Source organism: Ahaetulla prasina, chromosome 2, assembly GCF_028640845.1.
Source record: "Ahaetulla prasina isolate Xishuangbanna chromosome 2, ASM2864084v1, whole genome shotgun sequence".
Taxonomy (NCBI): domain Eukaryota; kingdom Metazoa; phylum Chordata; class Lepidosauria; order Squamata; family Colubridae; genus Ahaetulla; species Ahaetulla prasina.
In genome coordinates, this window is record NC_080540.1 from 187,926,605 (window position 1) to 187,940,301 (window position 13,697).

The window sequence follows — 13,697 nt, forward strand, 5'->3', positions numbered from 1 at the left end:
GTTGTCTAGTATTGTGAGAGGTGGAAGTATGGAAGGGTTTCTCCTAAAGTCTACTACCATTTCTACAGTTTTGAGTGTGTTCAGTTCCAGATTGTTTTGGTTGCACCACAAGGCTAGTCATTTATCACATAAACGACATATCACGTTTAGCTCCATGTGATATTGCATCGATTTTTAAATATTGCATTGGTTTCAAGTGTATGCTACCCAGAGTCTATGCTGAATAAGACAGTTTTTATAAATCTTAATTTTATTATGTGCCATGAAGTCAGTGTAAATTCTTAGCAACCACATAGATAGATTTTCTCCATGTTCATCTGTCTCTACCTGGGTCCTTCATGTCAAACAGTACCCTCATCCCAATTGTAATTGAGTCCATCCACTTTGCTACTGTTTGTTCTCTTTTCTTTCTTCCACTTTTCTCAGTATTACAGCCTTCTCTAGAGACCTGAATAATGTGTCCAAAGTAGATAATTTTATTACTTTATAGCAGATTGCATAAAAAGAAATAAGTTAGCATAACTTCTATTCCTGTAATGGCTGGAATGATGGGTTATCAATCTTAAGGGCACCAAAATGAAAAAAAGCTAATTTCAATACTGTCAGAGCAATAGGAAGAAAAACAAGTAAATATAGAAAAACATACAGAAACTAAACTGATAAAGACTGTCTTGGCAGCTACCTTGCAACTGCAAATGGAGAGTGCAGTACAAAGAGCAAAACAGAACAAAAACCTAGCCAGCAAGCCTAGGTGCCACATTCTCTGTTTTACTTTTATCTTATCTCCTCCAGGAAAGTCATGTAACAAAAGCAGGCAAATGGCTTTCTTCCTTCAGTCCCAGACCTTGGCCAGCCACTTCCATTCCACAGTACTTGACCTCCCTGGCTTCCAGGTTTCTATTCAAATGGAGAACAGCTATGTGAGCAAAGGAGCCTGAGACTCAAGTATTTGTTAACTGCTCATGAATGTTTCTCTCCAGTGCAAGCTGGGATAAATTACGAAACTCCATGAGGCAGAGGCATATAAGAGACTGGACAAAGCTGAAAATCTCAAGTGCATGTTTGCGTACATATCTGGAGACTGAAAGAATATAAAAACAGGCAGGTTCTTGAGGAAAAAGTCAAATCATCAACTAAAATTCAAAGTTGACTTGGAAATTGTTCAGAAGTACAAAGTCTGTATGCTTTATTCTACAACAATTATTTATAGGATTCAACTTGGCAATTGTCTTAAATACGTATCACTGACTTTGAAGGCATGCATCAACAAATTGCAAAGGGCTTTTCCAAATCCCTATAAAATATGAAATTACACTTATAAAGATAAAATCAAAATAATCTATTATATTTTCATTTAAATGGAAGATATCAATAAATAGAGAGAGAGAGAGAAATAGCTGTGGCAAATGATAGTTCCAGCTTTCAAAACAGATAAATGCAACTCTATGGACAAAATATTGGGCATGATGGTTTTGGTGTAATGTGCCATTAAATACTCAGATCATTACTTGAAAATCTTGGCTAATAATTTTTAATGTGGTTACAGTAAACCTGACTAAGGATTATCCCATACTTTTAAATTTGCTTTTAGTAAATATGTATATATGATTTTGTAATTTTTCAGTATTTGATAATTATTTAAAACCAGATAATTTCAAATCTCTCATGAACCTGAACATCAGCTTCTGATGCTTATTATTTCCATTTTATATTTTGCTTTTAATAAAAAATAAATTTTCAGTTGGATTAGAATGCAAAATTATCCATTAGCAGAAAAAAAAACCCAACCCTGTACTCTAAAGCAGGAAGATGAACCATACTTCAGCTTATTCTTATTCCTAGCTAATTCTTTCATAGTGGAGAGAGCCCATCATATTAGTGATGCCACTACAAAGAACATTGCATTTTGTGTACTATCCAGTGTAACATATATGATAATGGAATGAGGTGGTGGTGTCATATTTAACAGTAGAGGTTATTTCTGGCCCCAACAATACTTGTTTTGAAATAAGTATCTTGGTGATTGGTGACATTTTTGATGGGAATTTGTTTTTGTTTATGCAGCTTAACAGTATGAAATAAAGACAAATTTAGTACACGGAACTGGACATACAGACATATGCATCTTCTCTAAAAATAGCATGGTGAAGTAATCCAAGAATCTTTTTAACGTCCCTCCCCAAATCTCTTCCACAGTGAATAATCTGACAAGGGGAGCTCAAAAAGCCAGGGAATGTTCACTTTGCTCTTCTGCCATAAGCACCTTCTCCTTTTGCTAAAGTTTTAACTGAGGTGGTGTCCATGGCACTAACAAACCTCTCAATGGTGGCATCATTTTCAGGTCATCTGGAGTCTGTGATTTTAATAGGAAGGAAAGTTTGTTCTCTCCCCCACTAGCTTCCCCCAGTGCATATGGGGAACCTAATATTCATATGAATAAAGACATCATTGGACAACTCTAAATGATGAAAGCCCAGAAAAGACAAATGAATCTTGAGTTGCAGAAGAGGTAATATTGCTGCAGGATCAAAATTAAAACAAAAGCAGTACGAAGTTTGACTCAGCCTAGCAACTCTATGCAAAGAATATTAGTAAAATGAGTTTTTCAATTTGTTTAGGCTATATGCAGCTCAACTTTCCATAGAGTTAACGAGCTGTCAACCTTTCCCCTGTTTTAGTTTTAATTTTGATCCTGCAGCAATGTTGCTCTTTTGCAACTCAAACTTTATCTGTCTGCAAAAACTCTAAAGATAGTATGGTAAACTTAGCCAAGAATCTTCTCCACCTTTTACCATCAGGTGGCTGAGATAGCAGGCATTTGGAAATCCTACCAGAGAATTAAAACAAAGCACAGAACCCTCAAACTGCCAAGCCGCTGGGTAGAGGACGTGAAATTGAGGAAGATCCATACTACCCATACTACCCATTATTACACACATATTCATACCGTATATATTATGTTGGAGCTTAAATGCATATGGTTATTACTTTTATTCTATGCTCTATGATAATCAACTATGTGATCCTGCCTCACCCATCAGTAAACATTTTGAGGACCTTATAATTGCTACTATCACCACCCCAACCACCTAGGCTGATCATTTACTATTAGCTGAAATTGTAAAAACAACATTTTAGCACACTATAATGGGAAGACTATGACCTGGTAAGTTCAAGGTAGGTTGGAGTTCCTAAAAAAAGAGAAGCTAAAAGCATTATTGCAAACAATTCTAATAAGAAAAAACTGGAAGGCAGCAAAAAATAGCCACAGAAAACTTAAGGAAGATCTCTGTATAATAAGGATATCTCACACACACACACACACACACACACTTATTTATTTATTTATTTTATATCTCTGTATATAAGGATACATCCAGGAAATGAAAAGACCAGGTCCCAAAGGAAGGACTAATGTGAGCAAAAGGAAGCTCAGAATGCATTACACTTAAAGATAAAGGTAAAGGTTCCCCTCGCACATATGTGCTAGTTGTTCCCGATTCTAGGGGTGGGTCTCATCTCCGTTTCAAAGCCGAAGAGCCAGCACTGACCAAAGATGTCTCTGTGGTCATGTGGCCAGCATGACTAAGCACCAAAGGTGCACGGAACGCTGTTACCTTCCCACCAAAGGTGGTCCCTATTTTTCTACTTGCATTTTTTACATGCTTTCAAACTGCTAGGTTGGCAGAAGCTGGGACAAGTAACGGGAACTCACCCCGTTACTCACCCCGTTACGCAGCACTAGGGATTCAAACCGCTGAACTGCCAACCTTTCGATTGATGTTATATTTACATAAAGTACATTACATTGTTAAATTACATTACATTGCATTACACTTAGTGGATGCTTTAAAAATACACACACACACACACAAGGTTAGATACAATCTCTGTAAAAGCTGCTTGGTGAAGTTGACAAAATACTTCAAAATCAAATCAGATCCTTTACTACAATCAATAACCAGATATACCTACAATTCAGTAACAGTATTAATGGGGGGAAATGATAAAGGGGGCTGAGAGCATTTTAAACAAGGCAGAAGAGGAAAGATACAAAGTAGCAAGTAGAAACTGGAAAATCAGAATATGTTTAAAGTTTGTAAGGCAGCAAAAATGGCAAGATATGCTTAACTGTTAAGCAAGCACAAAGCAATATTGCTGTACAAGAACCAAGAACCTAGAACAGTATTGAATAGAATAGAATAGAATAGAATAGAATAGAATAGAATAGAATAGAATAGAATAGAATAGAATAGAATAGAGAACAGAACAGAATAGGAATAGATCTGGAAGGGAGGTCTTCTTGTCCAGCCCCCTGCTCAAGTAGGAGAAGTATTTTCTTTAAAACCTCCAGTGATTGAGTGTCCCTGTGAAGGCAAGCTGTTCCACTGGTTAACTGTCCTCACTGTTAGGAAGTTTCTCTTTAATTCCAGATTGCTTCTCTCTTTGATTATTTTCCAGCCATTGTTTCTTGTTCTGCCCTCTGGTGCTTTGTGGAGTAATTCAACCCCCTCTTCTTCGTTGCAGCCTCTCAAATACTGGAATACTGCTATACTAAATAAATTTATTTAGATCATAGATACATAATAAATACTGATTTATTAAAGCATTTGGACAATTAAAAATGTGGTGATGAAATGCAGCTATGTTCACTAAAATGCAATAGCTCTACCTGGAATACTTTGAACATAATTGATTACCTATGCTTAGTTAATAGTTTAATTGTTGTTGTTGTTGATGATATGGGTAATAGCAGGAAAGTTAAAGAAACAAACTGAGGGACTAATTCTGGCTGCACAAGACCAAGCCTTAAGGACAAATGCTGACAAATCCAGAATTGAGATTGAGCAACAGACAGTAAGTCTTTCTATGCAAAGAAGCTGAAGAAACAGTGGGCCACTTGGTAAGCTGCTGCAAGAAGATCATCCAGACTGACTACAAACAACAAAGTAGCAACAATGAGACATCGGAAGATCTGCAAGAAATATCATGTGCCTGCAAGCAAGAACTCGTATGATCATAAAATATAGAAAGTCATAAAAAAATCTGGATAGTGGATGTGGTGGTACCTGGAGACAGCAGAATAGAAGAGAAAGAATTGGAGAAGATAACAAAATACAAAAACCTACAAATAGAAATAGAATGACTGTGGCAAAGGCAAGCAAGGGTAGTACCAACAGTAATAGGCCCCTTGGGTGCAATGCCAAAACAACTGGAGCACCACTTGAACAGCATTGGCATTGACAAATTCACCATCAGTCAATTGCAGAAGGCGGGTTTACTTGGAACTGCTGCCATCCTGTGAAGATATCTGTAACACCATCTAACACCCAGATCTGCCTATTCCAGGTCCTTGGTAAGGACTTGATAGGTAGACAAAAATGCCAAACCTAGTCTGAATATCAGGCTCACTGTGCGATGATCAACAGCAATAACAACAATGATGATAATTTTCTCCAGGTTATATAAGACTGCACAAGAGTTTACAATAGAGAAAAGAGTTTTAAAAAGTATAGGACAGGGGTGTCAAACTCGTGGCCTGCAGGCCAGATGCATCATGTGATAGCCCTGCCCCCACCTGGTTTAGAGAAGAGGGGGAAAGTCCCAAAATGTCATGTGACATCACCGTGATGATGTGAGTGTGACACCCCCCTGGTATAGCAGAATGGCAGTGAAATTCAGATTACTATTATGTATTAAAAAGAAAATGTGGTCATTCAATTAAAGCTTAAAGGTTATAAGAGCACCACAACCATCATTGACAATGTTAATTTGTGATCTTAGAACAGTTCAGTAAATTAACTCCAAGCAATACTGTCTTAAACCAAACTTCATCTTTTGTTTCTATTTGACTACTTCATTCTGTAACTTCCCTTTAAAGTGGAAGAAAATGTCAATGTTTGAAGTGATTCCGATTATTGCTTTTTTGATTTCAAACTCAGAAAAATGCAGTGTTTTTGATACAAATATGGATGTGTACAGAGGCTTTTTGACACACAAAAAGCAAAATCATCACTGGAAAGCCAGTCTACAGACATAGCTTTAGAAAAATAGTTAAAGTTGCATGAAATGAGAGTAAAATGGCAGCATGCACTTTTTATTTCTTTCATCCATTTATAAGTCACCTTAATCATGTGTATTAAATCCATAAAACAAATAGAAAATGTAAATAATCAGTATCTATTTTGCTACCAATTATTTTGTGGAAAGAAACATGGAGAACTAAGAAATAAAATCTCAGTATTGCCTCAGGACCATAAACTTCCCCCTAGGTCTGCAGAAAAAGCCACATATTCCCGAAATGACAGTAAGTTGGGACCCTGCAAACCTTGATGAACGTACCTTGATGAACGTATCTTTTCTTTTATGTACACTGAGAGCATATGCACCAAGACAAATTCCTTGTGTGTCCAATCACACTTGGCCAATAAAATTCAATTCAATTCAATTCAGATACAGGCAACTACATAAAAGCCACATCTCCATGACATCGTTTTAACAATACCTGCTTAACTAAATCTAAATGCTTTAACAAATTATGCCAAGTGAACCAAGATCAACCAAATCCACTCAGGTTAAAATGTTCCTAAGGCCAATCACATTAAGCCAATAAATGCATATAGTTTGTTCCTTTTTGCTTCACATGTTGCACAAATAGTCACTGTAATTCAAGCAATCATAGCATATCTGAACGTCAGAAGGTGACAGCTATTGGCTGCTTTGGGGTCTGCAGGCTAAGACTGGGGAGTTTGGAAGCATTACAGAAGAAAGCGAACTCCTTTCATTCTCTTACCAATAAAATCACCTAGACTTGTCCATTAAGTTAGCAGCATTTCCAGTGAATTTAAAGGAGCATTTCTCTTTAAATCGTGCAGAAATATTTTCACTCAGTTTTTTCTCTCTCCAAGAAGCAAAAACAACATTACCTGATCCCTAATTCCATTCTGGCCAGATTCACAGGTTGATAAAGTGGCTTGTTTGAAGTTTAACAGCCAACCTACCTTGAATGGTAGGCCGCGATTCTCCCTCTCTCCATCCTCTCTTCCCTCCCCATCACTCAGGTCCTACCCAGGCCACTCCCATTCAATTAGGCCACCTTTAACATGACAATGATTCGTGAAGGTCTGTCTGCCGCAAGGCGGGCCATAAAAGGTACCCCAAGGAGGCTGTGGGGCTTCTATAGCTCTTCCCGTAGGCTTCCGCGTTCCACCCATGAACGCCCAGCTGGCCATAAATACTGCTTATCGAGCCTACACCTCCGGAGCAACGGTCCCCGTAATGGGTTATGAGCAGTATTACTGGCCTTCCCCAGAGGAGAAAGCGCAGGAGCCAGTGGACAGTTCGAAGGGGGGCCCTCCCCCAGAAGCTTTAAGTGACGTGGAGGAAAAGGCGCCCCACAAAAACCCAAGTAAGTTTCCAAGGGTAAGGGCTCCACTTCTAATATTTTGGTGGTTCCCTTGCCTGGGAACGGGAGCGAGTGTTCGCGCATCGGTGCGAGTCTTCTCTCAGTACACGTGTGTAAATCTAACTGTTCTGGTTTGTGTACTTCACTGTTTTACCTGACTCGATGTGTAATCTTAGTCCTAGACGGAGCTGTTCGTTTCTCGAAGGGTCAGAGCCTCTACAATTGATTTGGGAAAGTCTTCGGACGGTTCAGCCACGTGGGATTGCAGCCGAGTAAAACGCATCTGCTGCAGTGTTTCACGTAACCCACGTTTTAAGTCGATAAGAGTGAATTTTCATCATGCTAATTCCATATAACCCGACATAGTAGTGACAAACTACTATGGCTGATTCATAGAAGACTAGAAGCGAGCAAAATTATGTGTGAGCCTAACTTTTAGTGAACTCTTTACTAGAACTTTGAATGAACATGTGTGGAGCTTTTAAGGAGCATCTTAAGCAACTAAAATCCCCTTTGGAGTTGCACCTTGAAAGTAAAATCCCCCAGCGTCTCCATATTTACTCCGAAGTAGTTCGGAGATGGGGAATGAAGGGGATGGGACTGAAGCGGGTCCTTCGCGGCTAAGAGTTCTTAATAGGATGGCAATCAGGAAGAGTCGCCCCTGATTTCCACCTTACCTTGCTTAATCGGCGCGCGAGAGGAAAAAAGCCGCCTTTCAAGTAAGGCGATTGTTCGAGATTGGAAGGTTTCCCACGAGCGAGATAGATCCAAAGAAAAGGAAGCTGGTGCTGGGAAGCGGGCCTGTCATGGCTTGGGTGTTTAGTACCTTCTTAAGTTTGGCCCACAAATTTCTTTTCCAAATTTGAGAGAGTATTCTGGCTGTTTGCTAGTTTTGTAAACTGCAATTATTAATGTTTAGTCATGTGCGTTGCAAAACCAGTTATATGTTTAAAAACTAGGCATTTGGATGCTTAAAAGTGCACTGTTTGTATTTTAAAACAATGGATGTTGCTGTTATGAAATATTATGAAATACAGTGTTAACAATATAAAAACATAAAGACACCAGCCAGAATTTAGTTTCTTTAATTGAATGCAGTGTTTGCTGTCCACTCAGAAATAGTTTGAGCATTTTTCCTGCAAAATAAATGAAAATATTTTTTTTTATTTCACTAGGCAAAAATAAATTAAAATTTAGGAATTTTTTGTGAAACAATTTGATATTAAACATGGCCAATTAGAGTTTGACACTTTTATTAATTGATGACTCTAAAAATCTATTAAAATGTATCATACTGAATTAATACCTTTCATTCTGCATGCACATTTTTTCAAATCTCAAAAATCTAAGAATTTAGATTTAGTTTGAAAGTCTGTACATCATTTCATCCCTTATGCACAGTGAGAAAATAGCTCTTTATTTACTTTATATATATAATCTAACATTATTTGAGGACCTTGGTGTTCTCTGAGCTTAGTGGTTTTCTTGCAGAGGTTTCATTGCCAAACTAGGTAACTTCATCAGTATTAGAAGGCAGTGGGGTTTGTTTTATTCATATACACTAGTGGCTTACCCTGCCAATGTTTAGTAGTTTAGTAATGAGACCTCTGCAAGAAAACCATCACTCTCAGAGAGCATCAAGGACCCGACAGTTTCAACCCTGAGCTATAAAATATTCTATTGATCTAATTTATTTAAAAGTCATCATCTTTTGCCCTTAAATGCTGTTTTATACTTGATTTCTAGATCTTTCTTCAAGTTCTGGAATATTAATTCTTTACACCCCCGACTCTGCCACCAGTCCCAACAGACAGTCCTCTTCTCCACAGCTGACTTCTACACCCCAGAAATGCAAAGAGGAAAATCCGGGAAGCAGGAAAGTCAAAACAAAAACACGCACAGCTTTCTCTCAAGAGCAATTGGAGATACTGCACCGCAGATTTCAGAGCCAAAAGTATCTCAGTCCACAACAGATTCAAGAATTGGCTGCAGCCTTGAAACTCACTTACAAACAGGTAAGGACATCTGGCACAGCCTGAATTCAGCCCAAGACATTTCCATAATTATAGAGAGTTAGTTTGGTGTAGTGGTTAAGACACAAGGCTAGATACCAAGAGAACATGAATTAGTCTTGCCTTAGGCAAAAAGCCAACTAGATGACCTAGCTCAGGCACTCTTTTTGACCTAGAAAAGAGGCAATGGCAAACTATATGTGTATATAATACAGCGATCACCAACTGGTGGGTCCGTGGACCACTGGTGGTCCGCGAGAAATTTTGGTTTTTTATTTTATTTGCATTTTTTATATTGCATTAAATCAGGGGTCCTCAAACTATGGCCCCTGGACTGGATACATGCAATGAACGCTTGTGTTGCTGCAGAGTATCCCCCTTCAGGGTCTTTTTGTATGGGTTAGAGTCTGCTTCAGCCTCCTGGTGTGAGGCTTTGGGCGAAGGCTGGAGGGAAGTGCTACTGGTGGCAAAGAGCCGGAGGACCTTATATTCCAGTGGGACTGCATCATGGCCTGGAACTGGCTGACCATCTCAGCCCACTGAGCCTCCAGGTGCCTGTATCTGGTCTTACATTCCTGCAGGTCTTCCCTCTGCTTGAAAAGCCTATGCTCCTAATCCTCAGTGAGGTGCTTCTGCTGAGCCTCCTTCTCAGTCAGATCCAATTTGAACTGAGTCAGCTGTCTTGCCAACTCTTTCTCATAGTGGCTGCTTAGCTCCAACAAGTGCTTCCTGTTGGGGCCCTAAGGAGCCCAGGCAGGCAGGGGAGGAGGGGAGAGGGGGGAGTAGAGGCCAGTGAAGCGGCCCTTCGGTGAGTGACATCAAGTTGGTCATGCCCACCCAGTCACATGACTACCTAGCCACACCCACCCAGCCAGTCATTAATGGTCCATGGGATTTAAAATTATGAATTTAGTGGTTCCTGAGGTCTGAAAGGTTGGGGATCCCTGATATAATAACAAGGTTGATGTGGGAGAGTTTTAACTGGTCTGGAGGATATCTAATTTAGACAAGTCTGAATCCTAAACCTAAACCTCCAGAATTAGATTTTGAGTTATTTTGACTAGAGGCTCTTAGGATCAGTCTTTAAGGTTGTCTTGGTGTCTCATAATCTTTGAGCATAAGTTCTTTCTTATTCTTTCTCTAGCTATATCTAAACTGCATTTCTCAATCATGTGAATGTTTAAAGTGAGATTGATAGATTCCCAAATAGTTTTTAAGTCCTCTGAACAATTTTTCCTAATTTTTTTTATTTCTGCAAAGCTTGGGGTTCCTTCAAGCCTGCTGCCACCTACTGGGCCCTATCTAGTTGTAGGTAATGACTATTGGTTTTCTGAGCAGCAAATAACAAAATCATCCAAGTGCATTGTATAAGCCTGTCCAGCATCTTTTTTCCTCTTACTGCATGCTGCCAAGAATTGGAAGCATAAGGATATCTGAATTGTCTAGCTCTGCTGGTCTCATTGTTGGACAGCCAGGTGCCTTAGGACAGGGATCCCCAACCCCCGGTCCATGGACCAGCACCAGTCTGCGACATGCTAGAAACTGGGCTGCACAACCAAACAAAGCCCCATCCGCGGGATGCAGGAAGCACGTGAAACCACGCCTCCTCCAGTCCATGGAAAAACCTCTCTCCATGGAACTGGTCCCTGGTGCCCAAAAGGTTGGAGGCCACTGCCTTAGGGAAGATCACATATTCTGACAAGAGAGTAGTAATTCTTTTTCATGTTGTTCCTTAGAATCTGGTGTTTAAGACTGCCTGCAATTCTTAAGGATAAGGGTTCCTAAGATAATTAAGAGCCATCAAGACTCTAGCTGTGAATTTTATCCAGTCTCCTTTGAAAACACCTAAACCAGAGACCTATTACTACATTAAATTGTGGTAAATTCTATACTTTAATTTTGTCTTGTAAAAAGAAACATTTTTCTTTACTATCCTCAGTAAGTGCTAACGTTATAAGAAGTGGAGGCAAATTCTTGACTTATGCCTTCTCTACATTGCATATTTTAAATACTTCTGTAGTAACCAAAAATGTACACTGTATTCCAAGAGCCAAGTCTGCTGGAGCCTTTGTGTCCAGAAAAGGACAATGGCAAATGGTATCCTATTTTTTCATCACATTCCAGGTAAAAACATGGTTTCAGAATCAACGGATGAAGTTTAAGCGAACTCAGAAAGAAACTCTGTGGATGAGAAAAGGAATGTGTCAAACTCAGGTAATCTGGTAACCCACTCTTAACACCTATTAAAAAGATGCTCATTCTTTATTAAAGTAGCCTGATGGTACATGGAATCATAGCTGACAGGTGAAGCACATGTTTTGCATGTTTTCCCGTGCTCAAAGCCTTGCATTTTCAACTGGAACTGCAAAAATGCTTCTGCCATAAAACTTAGAATATGACTAGATAGAGGGAATGTTTTTGACCTAGAGGGAATATTGATTATAAAGCACCTTCTTCTATTTTCAATCCCTATTGTTTAAGAACTGGGGGCTAATGCATATGGGGCTTTTTGAACAAAAATGCACCAATACAACTCTTGTTTTGCTTGTTTCTCACAGAATAGTTATTTGGACATAAACCCAAGCTATCATGAAGGTTACAGTATTGGTGAGGCCAGGAACATCCATTCACTGGCTGCTGTGCATGAGAACTACACCAGCAATCAAAACTATAGCAGTTATAATAGTGACCACCACCAGGCCTACTCTAGTCCTCAGAATTTTTATCCAGTTGGTGAGGATGGGAGCTTCTTTGGAAAAGCTGGTGGGGCCTGTTATAGTCCACAAACCATCAACTATATCAACCACCAAAAGATGAATTTTTATCCTGGCTTCTCTGCAAGCATGGAGTATGCCACCATGAAGATGGAAGATGGGTATACCTTCCAAAATACATCTGCTGCATTACCAGGAGCCCCTGTCCTCCAGCACTATCAAAGTCCTCTACAAACTCAAGGACCACGGAGCAACTGTAACTCCTAAGCTGCTTGCTTTTGTAGTGTTCTTTATTTTACCAAAGTCTCCTACCTCTTCCCACTCCCTCCAGCAAAGGGACCGTGGCACTTTTCAAAAGCTAGGCTTTTGCATAGATAACAGTGTGTTTGTGTGTATGTGTGTGAGTGATTCTGAACTTGACTTTCATTTTGTCTCTCCTGGCTGGCCTCTAGGAAGAGATTGAATATGGAAGGCAGTTCTCATTTAGGAAATGAGAATTCAGGGAACATCAGAATTATTAGCTCTGTGCATGACTTGCCTTTAGTTCCCCCCCCCCATTCCCTTAATGCCACTTTATAAATAATTTAGCTGGAGTTCAGTACAGTTGGGAAGAGGCTCTGATTTGTGAACCAGTTCCTTTGTCTGATGTCCTTAGGCAGATTGGTTGAATTTTTCAACAAACAGATCATTTTGCATGTGGCCAATTTGAGATTTTTAATGGCATTAAAATCCAGGAATCAATATGATAGTGAATTTTTGTTTATGTGCAAGATTCACAGAATGAAGAGATAACTATGATTTACTGTTTATTGTCAGAATAGTCAGTGTAGCAATTCTAAGAAAGTGAGAAAAATGCCTTTCAGTAGGCTTTCCATTCCACTTGCTACCTTGTCTAGATAGCCACTCACCTGAAAGACAAGAGTCATTCTGACTGAACCTGAACCGTGAGCATTTCCCATTTACCTGTTAATAACCTGTGCATTCCTCTTTGTACTTCATCAGATCAAGAGGACAGGTTTTTGTTTGTTTCTCCTTTAAATAAGTATTAGTTGCTTAGAGAATTATCAAGAATCCAGCATCATTGTCGTTAGAATGCAATAGATATTACTAGCCAATTGAGAGACGTTTCTATATTCCAGTTCTTTTTGCTGTGCAAAAATATATTTGTATGAGTGATTTACGTGGAAAGAGCTTTTGTTGTAGTTGGCAGAAGTGTATTTCTTTCCTATGAAACTTTGGTGCTCTAGGTTTATTTCTGATTAGTTCTACTTAACAATTTTTCAGTTCCATAAGTTATCAACAACCAAAAAGCCTGGAAGTTAGAAGAAAAATCTATTGCTGGCAGCTTTTCAGAATAAAAAGTTGTAATATAGTCGCTTTCCAAATAGGGGGAAGAAACTGGTGGAAGTACAGTTTTTGAATTCTTAAGTGTTGCTTTTAATTATTGGAAGTTTGTTACAGGAAGACCTCACAAAATGTTTTGTTAATCTGCAGCATTTTGCTCTATTATCACTAGTTTTTCAACTTACGTACTGTAAGGGATTTATGCTACAGTGTTATAGTAAA

The 13,697-nt window shown here is 39.0% G+C and overlaps 1 protein-coding gene across 1 annotated transcript; it reads left to right on the forward strand.

Moving 5' to 3' along the window:
- The first annotated feature begins 7,212 nt into the window (after positions 1–7,212).
- LOC131190655 (homeobox protein NANOG-like) lies at positions 7,213–12,398 on the forward strand. Its single transcript, XM_058168002.1, has 4 exons — positions 7,213–7,408; positions 9,152–9,420; positions 11,542–11,631; positions 11,976–12,398. Exons 1-4 carry the CDS (start codon positions 7,213–7,215, stop codon positions 12,396–12,398), a joined length of 978 nt encoding a protein of 325 aa, XP_058023985.1.
- The last annotated feature ends 1,299 nt before the right edge of the window (positions 12,399–13,697 follow it).

Excerpts from the sequence above, each read along its gene's own strand:
- LOC131190655 (XM_058168002.1), top strand. The coding sequence starts at position 7,213 with ATGAACGCCCAGCTGGCCATAAATACTGCTTATCGAGCCTACACCTCC. Across the intron at positions 7,409-9,151 it reads GGCGCCCCACAAAAACCCAA|ATCTTTCTTCAAGTTCTGGA; the intron begins GTAAGTTTCCAA and ends CTTGATTTCTAG. Across the intron at positions 11,632-11,975 it reads AAGGAATGTGTCAAACTCAG|AATAGTTATTTGGACATAAA; the intron begins GTAATCTGGTAA and ends TGTTTCTCACAG.